Source organism: Macaca fascicularis, chromosome 15 (assembly GCF_037993035.2).
Source record: "Macaca fascicularis isolate 582-1 chromosome 15, T2T-MFA8v1.1".
Classification (NCBI taxonomy): domain Eukaryota; kingdom Metazoa; phylum Chordata; class Mammalia; order Primates; family Cercopithecidae; genus Macaca; species Macaca fascicularis.
This window is the reverse complement of record NC_088389.1, coordinates 58,278,565-58,300,847: the sequence shown is the minus strand read 5'-3', so window position 1 is coordinate 58,300,847 and position 22,283 is coordinate 58,278,565. Positions and strand designations below refer to the sequence as shown.

Here is a 22,283-nt window from a genome sequence, read left to right as displayed (position 1 = left end):
ACAGCCATGGGAAGATCCGCTTCTACCTGCTCTACAGCGAGCGAAAGGTTTCCGTCGGAGCAGCTCTGGCTGGGGCTGGGGGTGGCAAGGGAATCCCCCATTTCCTGACCGTTGAGGGTTACCTGGGCCTGGGGGCTCCGAGTCCCTTTCTCTCTTCCTGCAGGCAAGCCCCGGGCTCAGGGGCGCCAGCAGACGACCCTCGTGGCCCCGCGCACCTCAGAGGTTTTTGGCTTGGTTTGATTTGGGGGTTTTTCGATGCATGTTCCCACTCTTCGAGCTGTGCCCACCCCGGGCAAAGGGGGCGCTATAGGCCGGAGTTTGGGGCACCCAGTTCCTTCCCTGAGGCCTGCTGAGCTGCGCTTTCAGCTACAAAGTTTCGCTGAGGCTGTGCGCTGAGACGCTGGTCCCGGAGCCGCGGTGGGCGCCCTCAGGAATGTGCCCCCTCTAGGCCGCTGGGTGGCCGGGAGTCTCTAAGCGGCCCACCCTCGAAGACACCGCCCTCTGGGTACAGGGGACCTGCCTTCGCCCGCCCCATCGGCCGCGAACGCCGTCCGCTTCGTCCCCTTGCTTCCAGCGCCAGGCTTCCTTTGCTGTGCCCTTTTGTTTGCTTGACCCCTGGCCCTTGAAACTCGCGGCTAATAGAAGCGAAGCTCCATTAGCATTTAGAATGAAAAGCGCAGACTTTCTTAATTCCTTGGGGCATTCATGCATTCGTTCCGGACCTTGTGCATTTCCTATGCAACGTGTAAAATTTGTATTTGAGGGATGGGGGCGGGCGGAGTTGGAAAATGGCTTTTTTCCGCTAGTGAACACTCACTGACCCCCGTATTCCGGCGGAGCTCGTTCTTCAAGTGTTCTGCTTTCTTCGGTTTTCCTGACTTCGCAAGCTCGGAATCAATTGTGGGGGCAGAGAGATCAATTTCTGGGCGATAACAGGCTGCGCGTTTTTTAGCCTCGGTTCCAGTGCCACAAAACAGTGGTAGGCGCAGTGGGTTCGTACAACCTTTCCTCGGCTTCCCCAAGGCTGCGTGATGCTTTTTGCCCAGGGGGACTCCTGTACCATTAATCACCCTTAATTTTATGATAATTCTTTGTAATTAATGTAGCATTTCTAGAGGTCGCCAACCAATTCCCCCAGTCCCCAATGCGCCCAGCCCGGGTCGTAGTGACCCATCCTGGTCTCACTGTGACCTATGTCCTCTCTCCCCGTGCCTGTAGAGCCCACTGTGGAAGAGCGCAGCCCGGCAAGCCCGGGCCCTGAGCCTGGACCCTCAGCGGTGCCGGGGAGCACTGCCGGCACTTCGCCTCACCGGACGTCCGCTGCTCCTACACTCTCAGCCTCCGCTGGAGAGACCCCCAGCCCCACCATTCAGCGCGCAAGATACCCTCCAGGTAGGTACGAAGGCACGACCCTTTTCTCCTCCCTGGCCGAGGGAAGTGGGTGGGGGAACCACACACTCGGCGGGCAGCGTGGTCGATCTGCCCAGTGCCAGGACAGTGACGGCTGGCCGCGAATTTCACAACACAGGTGGCTTCCTCATGGGAAGCTCCTCTGTATACCACACCCTGTTGCTACTGAGTGGAGCAGCCAAATTAAATTAAGCTTGCATTGCTCAAAATTAATTTTCCTAAGAGAAATACAAATACACCAATAGATTAGGGTATATTACACATTTTTATTTCATTTTTGCTCTTCTTTTGTAGTCAGTGTACACATGTAAGAGTTATGGAATCACTTAGAGCAATACTGAGCATTTTCATTTATATACAACTCAAATCATTTGGGTGCAGAAGTTTGGATGATTGAAGCTGGGAGGGAAGGAGAAAAGCATTTGAGCTGAAAACCAAAGAGTAAATTTGAGTTTGGCGAAAGAACAGATTGCACGTTTGGTTTGTACCACCTCTTTACAAATTTGTTAAAGGAATACTAGGTGCCAAGCCTGTGTGGGCACAATAGATAATGCAAATAAATAGAATACAATCCCAGCAAGCTCATCTTCTAGAGAGAAACCTCAGAAAGACACAAATAAGAGCAATAGGAAGGGACTGGCCGGAAAGAATGACAGAAAAGACTAAGGGAGAAATCCTAGAGGTGCTGAAGGGAGAAGGAGAATAGATGAAAGATCAGGCAGTGTTCTTTCTTCTAAATGATTAGCCTTTCATTTCATCCCAGCAACTGGACAGCAAGATAAGTTACTGGACTTCAAACTAGTGAGTGTATTTTTAAGGCCCTGCTTGTTAAAGAAAAGCTTGAACTGGCCTCTCCTCATCACTGCTTCTTCCAACAGGCCCTCATCACCTTTTTTCAAGTCAAGATTTCATCCCATACATGCATGACTCAATCAGATTTGGAAATGTGGGTAAGAGAAAGATGTCAAAGGAAATGTGAAGTATTCACTTCTCTATTAGTCACACCTTTTACACTATAGACTCCAAAGAGGCGTTAAGCACCTGGTTTTCCTTTGGCTCAGAAAAACCAACCACCAGAAACCACCGTTTTTTTACCATTTATATTTAGCCATAAAGAAAGGAAAATAATTAGATAAATCATCCACAACATCTAATAATTCTCAGAGCCTTCTCACTCAGTTCAGCCTCTCTGAACAATAGTAAGCACCCTGGATACCAGCCACTTTGGGGGCAACATAGTCAAACTGGCAGAGAAATCAAGTCTATTCAGAAACTGCTTTTTTCTTTATCGGGGTACTAATTCTAGTGTCATAAGGAAATACCAATACTAACTTGCCTATTATAATAGTTATAAACTGTTATCACAAAACAGCCACTGATTTGTTTTATTAGTTAGAATTGGGATATATATGTGTGTGTGTATATATATATATATATATGGGTGGGTGTTTTGTTGCAGCTGCTGATCTTTTTCTTTGCAGATGGTATAAACTCCCCCGAGTCCATTTCCTGGGCCTATGTCCCCACCTAGCTGACTGAAGTTATCAACAGGGGTCCAGTTTGTGCAGGCTGCTAGCCCTATTGGAGGAGTGGGGAGGGGGTGGGAGAAAGCAACCACAACGTGTGTGGGCAGCCTCAATTGGCACTCATAAAATGTTAGAATGTCAACTCTCTCCCTTGGCCACTAAATCTCTCACAGGGTAGCTTTTTTTTGACTAACTCAGGTTTACAAATCAATGTGTGTGCCTTGGGGGACCAATGGCCTCTTTCCCCCCAAATAAACCGCTGGCTTTCTCTTTGTCCTCCTAGGTTATAGCTGAGGAGGCCACTCCAATTAGTTTACAGGACTCAACACCTCTTTTTAAAAACATCTGTGAGCTTATGAGGAAAGACTTCAAGTTTCCCAAATCTGGTGGAGGACAGGGCAAGGGAGGGAAGATAGGCACAGAGGTCCACAGGTCAGGTTTTGGCACCCCTTTGTCAAGAATTCAGCTTCCTTACTAGGGATGAAGTAAATAAGTGTGGGGCTTTGTGTCTGTGCTACCAGGAGGAGGACAGGATGACACTTCCTCTCTATTTCCCAGATTAGAGAACAGTGAACTCAGTGCTGCCTGTTGGCTAGAAAACAAGTGTTAACTTGCTTCTGAGAGACCCTTTTCTCGGTCCCTGCAGATATGCCCTGCGTCCAAGCCCAATATAGCCCTTCGCCTCCAGGTTCCAGTTATGCTGCGCAGACATACAGCTCGGAATACGCCACGGAGATCATGAACCCTGACTACACCAAGCTGACCATGGACCTCGGCAGCACTGAGATCACGGCTACAGCCACCACGTCCCTGCCCAGCATCAGTACCTTCGTCGAGGGCTACTCGAGCAACTACGAACTCAAGCCCTCCTGCGTGTACCAAATGCAGCGGCCCTTGATCAAAGTGGAGGAGGGGCGGGCGCCCAGCTACCACCACCATCACCACCACCACCACCACCACCACCACCATCACCAGCAGCAGCATCAACAGCCATCCATTCCTCCCGCCTCCAGCCCAGAGGACGAGGTGCTCCCCAGCACCTCCATGTACTTCAAACAGTCCCCACCGTCCACCCCCACCACGCCGGCCTTCCCCCCGCAGGCGGGGGCGCTATGGGACGACGCGCTGCCCTCGGCGCCCGGCTGCATTGCGCCGGGCTCGCTGCTGGACCCGCCGATGAAGGCGGTGCCTACGGTGGCCGGCGCGCGCTTCCCGCTCTTCCACTTCAAGCCCTCGCCGCCGCACCCCCCCGCGCCCAGCCCGGCCGGCGGCCACCACCTCGGCTACGACCCGACGGCCGCTGCCGCGCTCAGCCTGCCTCTGGGAGCCGCAGCTGCCGCGGGCAGCCAGGTCGCCGCGCTGGAGGGCCACCCGTACGGGCTGCCGCTGGCCAAGAGGGCGGCCCCGCTGGCCTTCCCGCCTCTCGGCCTCACGCCCTCTCCTACCGCGTCCAGCCTGCTGGGCGAGAGTCCCAGCCTGCCGTCGCCGCCCAACAGGAGCTCGTCGTCCGGCGAGGGCACGTGTGCAGTGTGCGGGGACAATGCCGCCTGCCAGCACTACGGCGTGCGCACCTGCGAGGGCTGCAAGGGCTTCTTCAAGGTGAGCGCTCGGCGTCCCCTCCCCTCCGCACCCAGACCCCTCACTGAAGGGAGCTTCTAAGTGGGTGTAGGAGCATCCTTGTTCTTCCCTGTTTGAGAGCTGTAATCGGTGCATCGTGCTTTATTGCAGCCCTTCCTAGCACCTTCACATCCATTTTCTCAGGGACTTTCTACTGAGGTCCAGGTATAGCAGGCCACCCGAGACGGACTCCGAGGGGTCCGTGAACCTCCTGGCCGGACACTGCCCTATGAACATTTTTCTGGAGAGCTTTCAGCAGAGTCTTAAAAGGACCTGTGACTTCGAAAATGCAAAAACCTCATTGCTTTGTCTGTCCATCCAGGGTGTCTGAGGGGATAGGGTGTGCATACCAAGCCCTGGACATTTGTGTCTCATTTAATCCTTACAGTAAGAGCTGGGGCTCTAGAGTCAGACACATCCAAGATTGAATTCTGGCCACTCACTAGCTATTTTTAGTAACAGTGTTTTAAAGGTAGATATTAATTATCCTTGTTTTGTAGATGAGGATGTTGAGGTTTGAAGAAGTTAATCAGCTGCCTCAGGACACACCTTCAGAGAAGGGAGATGGAGGCAGGGTACCAACCCATGTTTGTGTAACCCCAAAGTCCACTCCCTTTTCACAGTTCTGCAGCTCTGGGAGACGGGACAACTGTCTTCTTCTGTGGAAAGAGGCAGCTCTTTCCATAGAAGATAGAACTTGGGGTCTTGTGTCCTCTAGGAACCTTTCCCTATCTCTGTACCATATACGGTGCCAGGTGTAGACATAGTTCATTCCCTCATAGGCCTAACGGAGAAATTTTCCAGTGGGAGGGCCATCAGCCCGCCCCATATTTTACCCACAAGGAAGCTGAGGCCTGGAGCGGTGAAGCCTTATGCAGGCTGTAAGCAGTGATTTAGCTGCCCATGAGATGTTTCCAGCTGATTTCCCCTGACTCCTGAGTTCAGTGTTGTTTCTGCCACTTAGGGAAAAGACCTTGCTCTTTTGCTGTGCTACCTTTTGCTATTGACTCCCAGACTTTATCAGACACTTACTTCTGTGCCATCCTTCTCACTCCCCACCCCACTGGCCATTATTTCAGTCATTTACAAACCCACACAAATTATTCCCTATCCTCTAGTGCTGGACAGGGTAGAGAGAAAGAGGAAGCGGGATGCTGATTGGGTAACTTGGATTTGGGAGGCCAATAGGATATATCTGTGAGCACACCAGAATTGGAGAGAGAAGATTCAAATAGAAGACCTTAATCTTCCACCTTCCAGTTGTATCATGTTGGGCATGACCCTTCATTCTAGGCCTGTTTCCGTATCAGTGAATAAAACTCAAAGAAGGGCTGTGTATTCAATGAGATGAAATATATATGAAAGCGCTTTATAATCTTTAAAGGGCGCCGGGCGCGGTGGCTCACGCCTGTAATCCCAGCACTTTGGGAGGCCGAGGCGGGCAGATCACAAGGTCAGGAGATCGAGACCACGGTGAAACCCCGTCTCTACTAAAAATACAAAAAATTAGCCGGGCGCGGTTGTGGGCGCCTGTAGTCCCAGCTACTCGGGAGGCTGAGGCAGGAGAATGGCGTGAACCCGGGAGGCGGAGCTTGCAGTGAGCCGAGATCGCGCCACTGCACTCCAGCCTGGGCGACAGAGCGAGACTCCGTCTCAAAAAAAAAAAAAAAAAAAAAAAAAAAAAAAAAAAATAAAGGGCTATACAAATAGTTCATTATTAAACAAAAGCTATAAAGTATTTGTAAAAATACACATTTGTGGAGGGATATACATAGCAACAAGCAACAGTTATTTTTGATCTTCAGATACTAATCATATCACTACTTGAGTTCTGCAGATAAACAAGAAAATGTTTGTGGAAAAACTGCAATATGTTAAGTGCCATACAGATATTCGGGATTATGATGTTTTAAATGCAGAATCTTGGTTATTTTATTTTATTTTTTAGCCATGGAGTTTAGCCATTTTTTGTCTTAATTACTCAAGCTTTATCAGAGCTACTTTCAAGTAACTGCATTCCTTTAGCAGATTTGATTTTTACAGGATTTCAGTGGAAAATGATGAAGGACAGTGAAACTGGCAGCAGAAGGGGGAAAAGAAAAAAACAAGAATTATGAATAATCTACAAATATAATTATCCCTAAATAATTGAGAGTTGACCAAAATACCAGAGTGGTAATACATTCTGAGTCTAGAAATGTCAATTAAGTGTTCCCCAACAGCTTCCCTTTTCTGCAGCAATCCCTTGAAAACAAATCTATACTTGAAAGGGTGGGGGCAAGATGGGGGAGAACCACCCCACAGATCTGTTAATTAAGGGAACCGGAGCAGGTTTTACCCAGTGGCTTTCTACCATTAAATTGAGTTCTTTAAAAATGTGACATGAAGTGCAGTTAATGATAGGAATTCGGTGATTGAACCATAACGATCTCTCCCTGTCCTTAAACTGTGCACACACACAAATGTACGAAAGGCTTCAGGTTATTGGGAAAATGTATACCTGAAGCAAAATGCCATCAGCACTCAAATTGGCATACAGCCTTGAGGATGATGGCAAGAAATAGAGTGTTAGAAATTACTGCATGTTCAATGAAAGCTTTATTCAGGAAATACACGTATCCTACCCTTACAGACTGCTAAGAATTTAAATGCTGGAACCTCAGAAGTATGCCTGTGTTTCAGAATTTTGCATTTTAAACTAAAGTCACCTACTATGGCGGGGGAGACATGTCTTAGACTTGAGATAGGTTGGCTTTGTTATATTTTTATATAAGCAATCTAGAAACTATCCCCTAAAATGAAATTAAAAGGTAACAGGGTAAAACTGAAACATGGGGGTTGAGAATGACTGAAAGTAAAGGTTGAAAACGAATCTAGATATTTGAACACAAAATAGATCACGAAGCCCAAGTTACCTGGATTTATTTTCTTTTTTTTTTTTAATGCAGCCCAGGCTTCCAAAATAAATTTCAACTTTCTGCTCTATTTGGAGTTGTATAGATCCAGGTAATTTCTGAATAGTTTCACCCTAAGTGGTAAAAATACATTCATTTGCACATATGTTTTCAATTTAAAAAGCAAGCATTTGTTTAAATTTGGAGGATGAAATATGTTTATTTCTCCATGTGTCATTTCTAAATTATATGGATTCTGAAAAATCCAACATCATTTTTCTATCCAAGCTTAAGTTTTATTATGTTTTTTACAATATGGTTATTGAGTCTATGTCAATAGACATTTATGAAATGACCTATTAATAGGAATTTTCACTGAAAATATATGGCTCTCATATCTCTTTCTTTGTCTCTTTTTCTTTTGTCCCTTGAGGTTTTTTGTTTTCTTCCTTGGATATAATAATGCTTTGTAATAACTGCTTTTAAGATTTTGCTTTGAAAAATCAGGAATGGACTGTTTATCATATATGGTCTTTAAAGATAAAATAAGCTATACAGGTTGATTAAGTGAATTATTTTGCATTAACACATTATTTCCTATATGTTTTAATTAGAAAAATCCTGATTTTGCTTTTTATGATTTCATCTCTGTTGGGTAACAAAGCCAGTTACTGTGATATTTGACTTACAATAGTGATAGCAAACAAAGTATATCCCAGATAATTTTGATTTTATTTTAATAAGGTCAGCAATAATCAGGGGAGTGGAACAAGTAGAAAATTGTTCCCAAAGGGATATTAAAAGTGGAGATAATCTAATTCTCCAAGGTATGATATGTTGACCTGGTAATTTCAGATATGATTTTATCATTCAGAGTTGGGTGTCTCCTGAGACTTGCTTTAGAACAATCTGAGATGATTTTCATTGTCAGCGGCTAACACTAATAAAATTGTTTTTCCTGCAGGCTAGCGTGTTAGGAAATTAAATTTATCGAATTATACGAATTGCACTGTCGCTTTTCACGTTGTAATTAAAATACATCTTGTCAGGTCCTACCTCTTTCCAGAAACTATCAGTTGACTATCTTGTATTATATTTTCTCAGAGAACAGTACAGAAAAATGCAAAATATGTTTGCCTGGCAAATAAAAACTGCCCAGTAGACAAGAGACGTCGAAACCGATGTCAGTACTGTCGATTTCAGAAGTGTCTCAGTGTTGGAATGGTAAAAGAAGGTATGGATATAATGCTTTTTACGCAGTTTGCTTATACGTATTCTCAGAAATCACTGAAAAAAGTTAATATTTACATTGGGATGGTGAATTTTACTAGTTCCTTTTTCCTTTCAACATTTTATTTTTATCATATATATCTACATTTTAAAATAACTTAGGACTATTTATTCTAATTTCTCAAAATTAATAGAGGACTTGTATACATACATCTTTGCTCTATTTAAGAAGGAGACTTTTAGGGCTAATTCATTACCAAATGTAAATATGGGTGGCTTTTATGCTGCTTGTTTCAACTCTCATGAAATCATTGTGTGAATATTATTCCAAACTTATTACCACTTTTAAACGGTTGGTCTCATTAATGATTGCTCAACTGTAATGTGTTTTTATTCCTTTTTGTGATTTATGGTTATTCAGTCCATAATCTTTGAAGATTGTTTTCTTTGTCTCTTTTGGCATCAGTTGTCCGTACAGATAGTCTGAAAGGGAGGAGAGGTCGTCTGCCTTCCAAACCAAAGAGCCCATTACAACAGGAACCTTCTCAGCCCTCTCCACCTTCTCCTCCAGTCTGCATGATGAATGCCCTTGTCCGAGCTTTAACAGACTCAACACCCAGAGATCTTGATTATTCCAGAGTAAGTTTTATGATTTCCTTCTTTCAAATGAATGATCAGGGTCTCTTATTTATGGCTACTAGTAATAAGAGTTGATTGAATGATTTTGTGTCTGGCATCATGTTAGACACTTTCCATACTTTTTCTATATTTCTCGCTTCATTTAGCAATTCAATGCATCCATTGCACCAAATAATTTTTGCCTTATTGAATCTCTAAATGCCTTAACAAATGACCCTGACAGTGCTGCACCTGTCATACACATTGTTGCAGGATTCCTGGTGGTTGTGCCAATGAAAATCTGCACAGGCGAACTACAATTTGTAGATTTCTCTCATGATCTAGACAAAGTGACTACTGTTTTTTTTCATATTGTGTTCAAACCATCTGGGTGAGCCTCAAGTTATTCTTAAGCAGTTTATCCAATTGCATCAGCATTGATTGACCTGGTGCTTATTCAGAGGGATTAGACCATTGGTGGAGAGGAGCGAGCTCTGGCTGTGACATCAGATGTCAGGAGGACTCGGACGGAAAGCCACCTCTGCTGCTTCCTGCCTGTGTCACCTGGTTCCTGCTTTTGGCTCTCTCCTGCCTACGGTGGAGATGATTACAATATTTAACCTCGGAGGGGTGTTCTGAACACCAGTCGCACAAGAATGATGGTTGTGAAAACGTTTTTAAGACCATAAATGATTGGTGTTGTTATAGTTAAGTCAACCAAAACATATCAACATTTTTATTTCCTATGGGATATAGTAAAATCCCATCAGTCTGAACCCTGCAAATTCCTCAAAATTTGGATACCACAGAGAAGAACCATGAGAAAGGGTTTTCTGAGCAAATGAATAAACAGCTCTGTAAGGCAATTTCTTTAAAGGACTTAGAAAAGCAAACTTCTAGCAAAACAGGGTCTCAATGACTAGGGAAGGGAAGGAAAAAAATATCACAATTATCGAGCAGTTTCTATATGCTAGACATTGTGGTACATTATCTCATTTAATCCTTTAAACCACCATGAACTGTAGGCATCATTATCCCTCCTACTTGAAGAAAAAACAAAACAAAACAAAAAACAACACCTTAGAAATACAGCTTGCACTCAGATAAAGAAATACCAGTCCAGAGGCCCCCAGTCGGTTGATCTGTCTTGGTAGCTACTACCAAACTGCCCTCCCCAGGTCTAATCAGTGTTTCAAGCTTCTGGCTGAATGGCTGGCAAACAGTGTGTGTCCCTGCTATGTGCCCTTCTCTTAGGTTGCCGTGTTGATAGAAATGATTAGTGTACCTGCTGTGATCCTCTTTCCCTCTTCCCCACCCTCATTATAGGCTGCGAAGCCTCCTCTCTGCACCTAATCACAAAACATCATATGAGAAGCATGGTAGATCCTTAGCATCAAAGGCTGAGGACTCTTATTCTGATTATAAGTAGTGGCTCTTGACTACAATCAAGTCTCAAATAATAGTGTAAGAGAATAAAGCAGAATAATAAAACTAAGTTAACAGTTTAGGCTTCTTTGGAATCACACGGGCCTAGATGAAAATCCCAACACTGTCATTTACTAGCTAAGTGACCTTGAGCAACTGATTACACCTTTTGATTGCTCAGTTTTCTCTTCTGTGTTGTGGGGTAATAGCAATATCTACTTCCTGGGGTTGTTTGTGAAGATTAATTACAATTATACTTGTCAAAGCTTTAGCGCAGTGCCCTGTATGTTATTTCCTTGGCTAAACTTTCTTACTCTGCCATTTGTTGAATGTCCTAATGAGCACGAACACTACACATTAGGTGTCAGGCAGAACACTCTTGAGGTAAGTATTATGATCTCTATTTCACAGATAAGGAAATTTAAACTGGGAGAATCTAAAGCGCTGACTTGCCCAAGGTCACTGAACTAATATGCAGCAGAGACAGAATTAGGAGCCAAGTATATTAGGAGCCAAGTGTATTGAACCTAAAATCTGTGCTCCTAAATACCAGCCTTCACTGCCTCTCTACTTCCAGTGAGAGTAGGTGCTAGAAAACTATGCAGAAATGAAGAGTTCTCCTCCCAGAAGCACCCTGGCCTCTCCATATGCAGTTCATCTGAATTAGTGAAGCTTCTTAGCACTGCCTAGGCTAAGGCTATAGCACGCAATCTGACATTGTTCCAGGGCATTTGAAAGCACAATAGATGGTCACTTCAGATAATTTAGGCCTCAAAAGTGATTTTTTGGCCCCCAATTATCCAATTATGAGTCTACATGGCATAATTAGTCATTCAATGGCAAACCTTTCCCAGCACTTTGAGTTGTCCCAGCTGGGAACTGTCTCCACACTGAAAAATCAATCTAGTATGTTTGCTTGCCTCTGCACCATTCAGTCTGTTAGTCTAGAGTCATCATCCTCATCAACAAACATTTATCCAATTTAATTGTTAGCTTTGTCCAAAATAGCAGATTGACCATGCCAGAGTCTAGGTCACATTGGTACTACCTTTGGGGCCTGGCTCAATTTTGCAAAGCATATTTATTTTAATTGCATTATTTTGGAATCAGGTTGAACCTCATAACTTGGATTCCCCTGCTTTTAGATAGCATTACACAATTATCAAAAATTGGACCCAAATCAACTAAATTAAAAGACTTTTTAAAAATACAGTGAGTTTTCATCAAAAACTTGGATGAAAGCATAGGAGCATGCTGATCACATTTGCAAATGACAGAAAGCTGGGAGGGATCGCTAATATGATGGATGTCAGTATCAACATTCAGAGTGATCTCGACAGGTTGGAACAGGAAGGGCTGAAACCATGACAAAGAAAGTTAACAAAAATAAATGTGAAGCTCGGCATTTAGAATTTAAACAAATGGGAGAGCCTTGGCTTGTCAGTGGTTCATGTTAAGAAGATCTGGGGAGTTTATTCCATACACACTCAAAATGAACCAACAAAGAACGTGTGTGGTAGAAGGGAGGGATGCCACATTACCTTCAGCTGCAGTAGTAGAAGTATGGGACCAGACCCAAGTTGATGATGGTTGCATGGACTCTGTCCTGTCAGACTGTACTTCACAGATTGAGTTCAGTTCTAAGCTGGGATTTACTGTTTCTGGGAACTTGTAATGAATGACTGGGGGAAATGGAAATATGTAGGCAGGAAGGGAAAAGATTTGGTGAAATTGGGTCACTCTTTTGCCCTGTGGCAAAAAGAACTATTCTCCCAAACACAGATCTGGAGAGAGAAGGAGGGGGGCCTCTTCTCACTCACTTGTCTAATAACAAGTATTGACCATACTAGCTGCTGTGGAAGTGTGAGTTCATCAACACAAGGAGTAATTAAGGTAGTTTTAGTTTTAGCTTTTTGGGGAACCCCCATACTGTTTTCCATAATGGCTATACTAATTTACATTCTCATCAGCAGTATATGAGTGCTCCCCTTTCTCTACATCCTCACCAGCATTTATTTTTTGTCTTTTTAATAATAATCATTCTAACTGGGATGAGATGATTTGTCCTTGTGGTTTGGATTTGCATCTTCCTGTTGATTTGTGATGTTGAGCATTTTTAAACATGCCTGTTGGCTATTTCTATGTCTTGTTTTGAAAAATGTCTATTTAGGTTTTTTACCTATATTTTAAATAGATTATTTTTTTCTGCTATTGAGTTGAATTCCTTATATCTTCTGGTTATTAATCCCTTGTCGGATGGATAGCTTGCAGATATTTTCTCCCGTTCTGTAGTATTTCACTTTTTAAATTGTTTCCTTTGCTGACCATCACATATATTCTTACATAATTTCACTAAGGCTCTAGGTCTGTGTGGTATTATTTATGGTTTGAGTAATTTTCTTAATACTGTCATTCACTGAAATTCAATTTTCATAATACCTTCCTTCTTAAAGTTTTACATATACAAATTCATAGAACTGGAGTGACCTTGGGATCATCTAATCCAAGTCCCATATTTTCAGAAAAGTAAATTAAGGCTTAAAGGGGTTAACTGGCTTGCCTATTGTTGGTGACAGAGTAGAAGACAAAATCCAGATCTCATCACTCAAAGTAGTGTGTTTCTATTTTATCATACTGTCACTTCTATTTAATGACAATTTATTATATTTTTGAACATATAAACTTTATTAAATATTTTAAAATTACAATAATGGTAATATATTTCCATAGGGTTTTTTTTTTAAAGGCAAACCATTTACAAGTGGATAAAATGAAAAACGAAAGTCTCTGCTTCATTTATAGCTGCCTGATCCCACTCCTTAGCAGTATTTTAGTGTGTATCCATAATTTATTACATTATAAATAAGAATTTTCGCTGCCAACTTTGAGAGTTTATTTGAGCCCTACAATTTATTAAAGATGCTAGATTCCCGCAATGAGTCAGGTCAATAGAGAAAGGAGGAAATGTGTTGCCAGCCCAGTATGTTTTAATCTTCATGTACTAGCATGTGTTCCTTTAAGGTAGTAAGTGAGCAGTTTTCTCCATTTGTGGGAATGGGAGGTGGAGGGGTTTTGTTCCAAGTCACAGAGGAAATGAATGTTTTAGAGGCCAGAAAGAGCTCCTGAGTTCTGTGAAGCGTTCCTGGCTCTGGGACCTTCAGTTCTCCTTTGGGCCAAACTTCTCTCCCTCAAAAGTGAGCTCAGATCATTGTACATCAGTGCAGTCAAAATATGTCACGTTTGATTTGTCTCTCCTCAAAATGTTGCTATTCTCTGCACCACAGTTGCTTTTAATTTAGCCATACAAGTATGTATAGATACTGGGCTTGGCTTCAGAGCCTGCATAATTACTAATGAGAAAACATACTTAGTGTCCTCATTAGTTGATCATTTCAAGTATTTTTCAGCATACTAGGATGGTTTTCTGGTAATCAGTGCCACTTAATGGAGTAACAGACTTGCAAATACAAGAGATACTGCTCAGATAAAACCAGGCACCAGCAAATGGCATTTAAATGTGTTCACAAGATAGCCTATGAAACAATGTGGCTTAAGACACATTAGATCTACAAGGTAAACAGAATGAAGCTGCAAAAAGAGTGGTTTCATGAAGCATCTCAGAAGACCCTCTCAAATTGTTACCAATTCACTAGATGATTTCAGGCCAGTTCCCGCTCCTCTGTGGGCCACAGTTACCTGATCCAAATGGTAAAGAGATTAAGCTAAATCCATTCCCATTATCTCCTCCAGCCTTCTCATTCCCTGATATTCTGACCATAATATTAATACCTGCTGTAGTTCCACTATGAGTACAAGTCTGCATTTCCTAAAACATGGTGCCCAGACTGCTCCTACCAGAAAGAGCTGGGGTGTTTGCTTTAAAATGCAGATTCCCAGGCCACACCCTCTCAGACATACTGAATTAGGACTGGGAAGAAGGAGAGGCAGGCAAAAATCTGTATTTTAAAAAGTGCCATTGGATGATTCTTTGGCACACTAAGGTTTGAGAACCATCGATATAGTTTATAATAACAACTCCATTTTACCTTGAATTTTCCAGCTTTTCATGGGATTGAGAAGGGATGAGCAATAGAGATATAAATTTTCCTAAAAGCAATTAATTCATTTGACAAATATTTATTGAATGGCTGCTAGGTAGTAGGCACTGTTCCAGGGCAATGGACACATTGCTGAGTAAGGCAAAGCCCTTATCCACATGAACCTTACATACCAGTAAAGGAGAAAAAGAGTAAACAAATATACAATTGCAGTGATGTCATTGTGGGAGGAGAGGTGTCTTTCGCTTTTTGCTTTTTGGAGTGGGGGGCATAGAGTTAGATCAGCAAAGAAAAATTTGGGGGGAAATATATTCATTGCCAATTGTTTTCATTGCCAGTTTTTAAAATGTCACTTTTTAAAGTGTAAGAACCTAAGAATATGTATACATAGTTTGACTTATACAATGATCATATCTAAAATTTTCAGAGCTATAGTTGAGAAAAGCAGCATTTTAAGGGGAGAAAAACGTGTCCTTAGCATAGTCTACATACTTAGCCAGGGCTGAAAGTTGAGATCGAGTAAATATTAGATTCCACTCTGCTGTTAAAGCCTCACATCACTAATTTTTGAGGGGTGGTGTTTTCCATGAGTCTCACTTAATTTCCACACAAATATCTCATTTGGGGCCTGGGCTATTGCTGAAGTCTGGCTTGTATAGCTGCATTACTACCATATGAAACATGCAGACCCATTTTAGCTTAAATAATATCCATTGCTGTTGTTTGCAGCTCTAGACTCTCATTCTAGGTGCTTCAGAGAAACCTTCCTTAGGCATTGGCTGTCAGTAAATGTAATACCGTGTCTTTAACTAGTGAGAAAGCCAGAGTTCTGACAGATCAAAATAACACCTATAAGATGAAAAAAAAATTAGTATAAACAGGAAAAAGTTCATTACAAAAAATCTTTTTGCATTTGACCTATGTTCGATTGGCATGATCAGTAAGCAAATATTTCTAGATTTTCTTTGTCAAACCCCAAACCTACTTAGCCCAGAGACAGAGCAATCAATGTAGGGCAGCAGAGATGCAGAGCTGGGGGTCCAGTCCTTCCAACTCTAGGACCAGTATTCATTGGTTGACGTTTTTCTAAACTGGTAGGCCAGGCAGAGAAAAAATCTAAAATGTTTTGTTCCATTCCTTTAAACCTTATGTCCAACAGAGGAGATTTTTCTTTTCCTCCAGCATTGGATGCTGACCCTCCAGTCAGCCCTAAGTTACTGGTGGCTCAGGCTGAATTCACTTTGGCTCTAAAATTCTGAGGCTTGGATCAAAACCACTGCAGGTGAAGCCCAGAGGATCTGGCTGGAGTCTGGCAGGCCAGGCCGGCTGGCTTTCCTGCTTGCTGGGCTCCATCGGAGAAAAGTACACACACAGGGTGGGCAGGGACTTCACTTCCCTGTGTGCAGGAGGCATGAAGTGTGAGCCCAGCAGGGGCAGAAGCCTGCAGAGGACCCTGGGTGAAAGCTACATGCTCTGGTGGATTCTAAACAAATATTGGAAGCAGAGAGATTGTTGAGTTGTGAGCCACGGATTCAGGGGAGTCAGCGCAGGAGGTAGCTGTCAGATCCATTCTCAGGGGAAACTATTCATTCTTTAGTATTTTTCTCTCCATTTAACCCACTGTTTTTAAACAAAATAATGCTGAATCAGTGTCACGTTCTGGGCAATAACATCATACCTGGTGTGATTTAGCAATATTTAGAATCATTTAGTGCAAGAGCCAGACGGAATCTTAGGGATCAGCTAGTCCACTTATTCCTGTTCCAGAGGCTGAAACTGACTCAGAGCAGTTAAGTGACTTGTCTAGAATTGCACAGCAAGTCAGTGCAGAGCCTGGACGAGGACCCCATGACATGCTGCTTGGTCCAACATACTTTCCTTTACTCCCACTCATTTGGGAGTTTCACAAGTAGCTCCCTCAGCTTTTGAAAGGGAGGATCTGCCCTGAATTTCATTCTGCTCTTGGAGAGCCTGTGGAATTATTAAATAGATTTATAAATAAGGAGAAAATAAAAAAGAAAAGTTAATTCCCTTTTCCCCACTCTCTTCCAGTTAAGAGTCTGTGTGCCGGCTGGGCACGGTGGCTCACGCCTGTAATCCCAGCACTTTGGGAGGCCGAGGCAGGTGGATCACAAGGTCAAGAGATCGAGACCATCCTGTCCAACATGGTGAAACCCTGTCTCTACTAAAAATACAAAACTTAGCTGGGCGTGGTGGCGCGCACCTGTAGTCTCAGCTACTTGGGAGGCTGAGGCAGGAGAATCGCTTGAACCCAGGAGGTAGAGGTTGCGTGGAGCCAAAATCATGCCACTGTACTCCAGCCTGGCAACAGAGCAAGATTCTCTCTCAAAAAAAAAAAAAAAAAGAGTCTGTGTGCCAGGAGGTAGTGGGAAGTGTCTATGACATAGGATCGTGCCGCCATGCTTCCCTCTCCTGGACTTTGCTCCCATGGTCTAGCACAACAGAATATTCAGGACTTCATGGAATCCCAGGCACTGTGTAGGATTGTTGGGAACAGAGGAGCCACGATTCTGAACTGGACCAGATGTTATAGGATCTTAGAACATCAGGGCTGAAAATCAAAAACTTTCTACTTCTACCCATTCCATTTCATAAATATGGAAGCTGAGGGATGGTGATTATTTCAGATATCATAACTGCTATCAATATCATCACTGTCATTTGTTAATCATGTACTATATATCAGGCTCTTCACATATGTTATCACATTGAATCATCACAACAAAATTTTGAGGAAGTCCAGGCATGGTACACCTGGTAATCCCAGTAGAGATTGTAGGGAAACCCAGCCAGGTGGATCGCTTAAGCCCAGGAGTTCAAGACCAGCTTAGGCAATATAGTGAGACACTGCCTTTACAAAAAGTTTTTTAAAAGTTAGATGGGCATGGTGGTTCCTGCCTGTGGTCCCAGCTACTCAAGAGGCTGAGGTGGGAGGATTGCTCGAGCTGGGGAAGTCAAGGCTGTAGTGAGCCGCGATCACACCACTGCACTCCAGCCTGGGCAACAGAGCAAGACCCTGTCTCAAAAAAATTTTTTTTTTGAGGAAGGTATCCCCATTTTACAGAGTAGAAAACTGAGGTTCAAAAAAGTTAAATGATGCTACATTATTTCACATATTAGGGGCCAGAACAAAATTGAGATTAAAGTAGGTGGACTCTGATTTTTTTTTAGTTAGTTATTTAATACTGCTTCTTGGGAAAACACAAAGAAAAAAAGACTAATTAAATAAGTGTCTCATTTCCTCTCACCTAGGTAGCTCCACAGTAAGCACCTAGTTGCTTATTAGCTGTTTCTTCTCCAACCAGGTTAGGGTATTACAGCAAACCTAAGCACTCTTCTGACTATTCTTTCATTGGAAAAACATTCAGCAATTATTTATTGAGGTATAATTATGTGCCAGTCACTGTACTGTTGACAGAAACATAGGACCAATGAATATGTACCTGGAGAGCTCCAGTGAGAATAAAGCAAAATGCTTTTTAAAGATTTCATAGGCCAGATGCAGTGGCTCATGCCTGTAATCCCAACATGTCAGGAGGCCAAGGCAGGTGGATCACTTGAGGTCAGGCGTTTGAGACCAGCTTGGCCAACATGGTGAAGCCCTGTCTCTACTAAAAATACAAAAATTAGCCAGGCATGTTAGCACATGCCTATAGTCCCAGCTACTTGGGAGGCTGAGGCACTGAATCGCTTGAACCCAGGAGGTAGAGGTTTCAGTGAGCCAAGATCACACCACTGTACTCCAGCCTGGGCAACAAAGCAAGATACCATCTCGGGGAAAAAAAAAAAAAAAAAGGTTTCATAAACGATCCCACCATCTAGTAACATCAGACATACTTAACAGCTAGGAGGGGTAAAACTTGAAATCACAGGGTCAGCATAAGTCCTGGCTGTACCACTGTTGGTTGTGTAACTTGAGAAAATCTCTTAGCTTCTCTGAGCCTCAGTTTTCTCATCTGTAAAATAAAGATTAAAATCCTTACCCCATGAGGATCAGTTCAGAAAAGGAATGCACAATGATGCACAGCCATGTTACTGTGTAGGAAATGATGTGCCTATTTACGTGTTTCTGTGTATCTCTTAAATCTCTGTGTTGTTGGCTGTCCCTTGATTAGTATCTTGCTGTATCAGTCTTCCTCTCTGCAGCAGAAAAGTCTTTCCTCCCGTGATTCAAGAAAAACTCTGGTTCTACCAGAATTTCTGAAAGCTGGGTGAAGACTTTATTCCTACTTATATCTTTCTGCTCTTTGGACTCTCTAGATCCATGCTGTCCAATAGACCTCCCCTCAGTGATGGAAATGTTCTATCCCAAATTTGGCCACTGAACACTTGAAGTATGGCTAACATGACTGAGGAACTGAATTTTTAATTTCATTTAATTTGTATTAACTTAAATAGCCACAGGCCTGAGTCTAATGGCACACAGCTGCCTGGGTTCTGCCAAAGAGACCTTTCCTTCCACCACTTCCTGGTTGGTTTTATCTCACAGAAATCCATCAACAGCAAGCAAAAATCATTCTTTGTCTTGTTGATTGTTTCTGCAATTCCCAAACTTCATTGGATATGAGAATCACCTGGAGATCTTGATTAGACAGTTTGGTGGGCCAGGTATGGTGCCTCATGCCTGTAATCCCAGTACTTCGGGAGGCTGAGACAGAAGAATTGCTTGAGTCTAGGAAATCAAGACCAACCTGAGCAACACAGTGATACTCATCCCCAACCCACGCCACCATTTCTACAAAAAAAAATTTTTTTAATGTTTGCTGTGTCTACCCCCAGAGTTTCTAATTCAGTAGGTCTGTGGTAGGGCCTGAGATTGTCACTTTTTTGTTTGTTTGTTTGTTTTGAGACAGAGTCTCGCCCTGTCACCCATGCTGGAGTGCAATGGCATGATCTTGGCTCACTGCAACCTCCACCTTCCAGGTTCAAGCAATTCTCGTGCCTCAGCCTCCTGAGTAGCTGGGATTACAGGGACATGCCACTACACCCAGCTAATTTTCATATTTTTAGTGGAGATGGGGTTTCACCATGTTGGCCAGGCTGGTCTCGAACTCCTGACCTCAGGTGATTCACCCCACCCCCACCCCCCAGCCTCCCAAAGTGGTAGAATTACAGGCATGAGCCACCGCACCAGGCCGAAATTGTCATTTCTAACACATTCCTGTGTGTTGCTGATGCTGCCAGTCTGGAGACCACACTTTGAGAACCACTGGGTTAACTTAGTATCTCATGGGGAGACAGCTGTGCCATAGTGAAATGAGCAGACCCTGGAGATCTACTTGGACACAAACTCCTGGGGCAGTAGTTTTTTTTTGTTTGTTTGTTTGTTTTTGTTTGTTTGTTTTTTGAGACGGAGTCTCACTCTGTCGCCCAGGCTGGAGTGCAGTGGCCCGATCTCAGCTCACTGCAAGCTCCGCCTCCCGGGTTCACGCCATTCTCCTGCCTCAGCCTCCCGAGTAGCTGGGACTACAGGCGCCCGCCACCTCGCCCGGCTAGTTTTTTGTATTTTTTTTTAGTAGAGACGGGGTTTCACCGGGTTAGCCAGGATGGTCTCGATCTCCTGACCTCGTGATCCGCCCGTCTCGGCCTCCCAAAGTGCTGGGATTACAGGCTTGAGCCACCGCGCCCGGCTGGGGCAGTAGTTCTCAACTGAGCTACTCCACTTTGGAGTCACCTGGGGAGCTTTAAAAATTCTTGACCCCTAGGCTCCACCCCAGACCAATTAAATGAGAATCTCTAGGCGCAGGACCCAGACAAGAGTTGTTTCCTTCAAGCTCCCCAGGTGATTGCACTGCACAGTCAAGGGTGAAAACCACTTTGCTAATTCGACTTAAGCAAATTTCCTTGTCTATTAAGTGATAACAATAAAATTTGCTGTATTTGTATCAGAGGGCCATTGTGAAAATCACATGAGACTATGAATGTGAAGGGGTTTTATAAACTGTGACACCTAAAAGTAAGAATTTAGGCATTGATGGTCTTGGAAGGGCCTGTTTGCAAATGATACTATTATCCCCACTGAAGCAAGATAATGCTGCTCTCTCTGGTTTGCATTCTAGTACTGTCCCACTGACCAGGCTGCTGCAGGCACAGATGCTGAGCATGTGCAACAATTCTACAACCTCCTGACAGCCTCCATTGATGTATCCAGAAGCTGGGCAGAAAAGATTCCGGGATTTACTGATCTCCCCAAAGAAGATCAGACATTACTTATTGAATCAGCCTTTTTGGAGCTGTTTGTCCTCAGACTTTCCATCAGGTAATTACTACTATTTTATCTTCAGTCTACTTCCTTAGAAGAAGCCTGAAACCTTCTGTGTTTGTAACTGAATCATTGGTGAAACGTTTTCTCAAGAAGCAAATGTGAAATATGATCAGGCACTAAAAAAACTGAGCAACAAGTCATGGAGGGAGCACTAGGCTTGCTGCCAGAACCCCTGGGTTCTAGTCCCAGTTCTAATGTGAACTTGCTGTCACACCCTGAGCAGGTCACTTGCCTGACCGGAAGTTCAAATCCCTCCTTTTTAAAAGGAAGAGGTTGGATTTGATGATCTCTTGAGGTCCCTCGCAGCTCCAACACTCTGTGATTCTGGAAAGATCCTCATGGTGCGTAAGCTATTTCCTGGGAGCAAGTGTTTGCTTTGGAACATTGTATTTACCTCGTGGGTTTCTGTTTAACAAGTTACTATTCTAGCACACCTGATGGGGCCCTAAAGAGTTCCCACACGTTCTCAACCCCCAGTTTTATTCCAAGAGAACACTCTTAGATAGAAAGATTTAGTCCATCCTATCATAGTCAGTGACACCAAACACAAAAAGGAAAAGTGATTTTTCAAAAACATAGAACCTTGGAAGCTCCTCTAGTAAGTTCCACGTGTAAATTTTTTAAACTTTATTTTATTATTGTTTTTATTCACAAATAGCCTGTTTAACTCCATTTTCCTTGCTTCCTTTCAGTTATATATTTTTAGGAGATACCGACTTTATACCAAATATCAGAAAAATCCATCTTTCCCCTCTTTCTCTTTCCTGCCATCCCCTCCCCAATTTCATATCATTACCAGAAACTCCTGTTTAATTTTTACGGTGCAAATTGCCAGGCCTCATTGCCATCTATTTTGGTTTGGTAGACTGTGGGAGAAGTCCAGAAGTCTGCATTTTTAACTCATGCTTTAATGATTCTGATGCCATCAGATTCTGATGTCATCAGGGTCCATGTTTTATATTCTGAGACTGAATCATTCTGTCCTGTGTATGCCTTCTGTGACGGGATCAGTAGGAGAGATGGGGTGGAGTTACAACTAGAGTGCCAGTAATAGCTTAATTTGTAGCCAATCTAGTGTACACCAGAGCTGAGCCAGCAAGGTGGCTGTCATCTATTAGACATGCAACAAAGGATTAAGTAGACTGTAAACTCCATGCAGGCAGGTGCCATGCATGTCCTATTCACCATGTTTTCTCCCAGTGTCTGGCTCCAGGAATAA

At 43.3% G+C, this 22,283-nt stretch overlaps 1 protein-coding gene across 12 annotated transcripts in view; it reads left to right on the top strand.

Annotated features, from left to right (window-relative positions):
* Positions 1 to 22,283, top strand: part of NR4A3 (nuclear receptor subfamily 4 group A member 3) — a 44,247-nt gene that overhangs the window by 2,545 nt on the left and 19,419 nt on the right. For 2 of the 12 annotated variants that reach the window (XM_045372554.2, XM_074016970.1), the window contains exons 2-7: positions 1,219 to 1,392; positions 2,289 to 2,360; positions 3,583 to 4,535; positions 8,552 to 8,681; positions 9,144 to 9,316; positions 20,859 to 21,058. In XM_045372554.2, coding sequence (XP_045228489.1) covers positions 2,330 to 2,360; positions 3,583 to 4,535; positions 8,552 to 8,681; positions 9,144 to 9,316; positions 20,859 to 21,058 — 1,487 coding nt within the window. In that variant the 5' untranslated portion in view covers positions 1,219 to 1,392; positions 2,289 to 2,329. Of the gene's footprint in view, positions 1 to 806; positions 993 to 1,218; positions 1,397 to 2,288; positions 2,361 to 3,582; positions 4,536 to 8,551; positions 8,682 to 9,143; positions 9,317 to 20,858; positions 21,059 to 22,283 lie in introns of all 12 variants that reach the window. The other 10 variants (XM_045372555.2, XM_074016973.1, XM_045372556.3 and 7 more) reach the window with 8 other exon arrangements.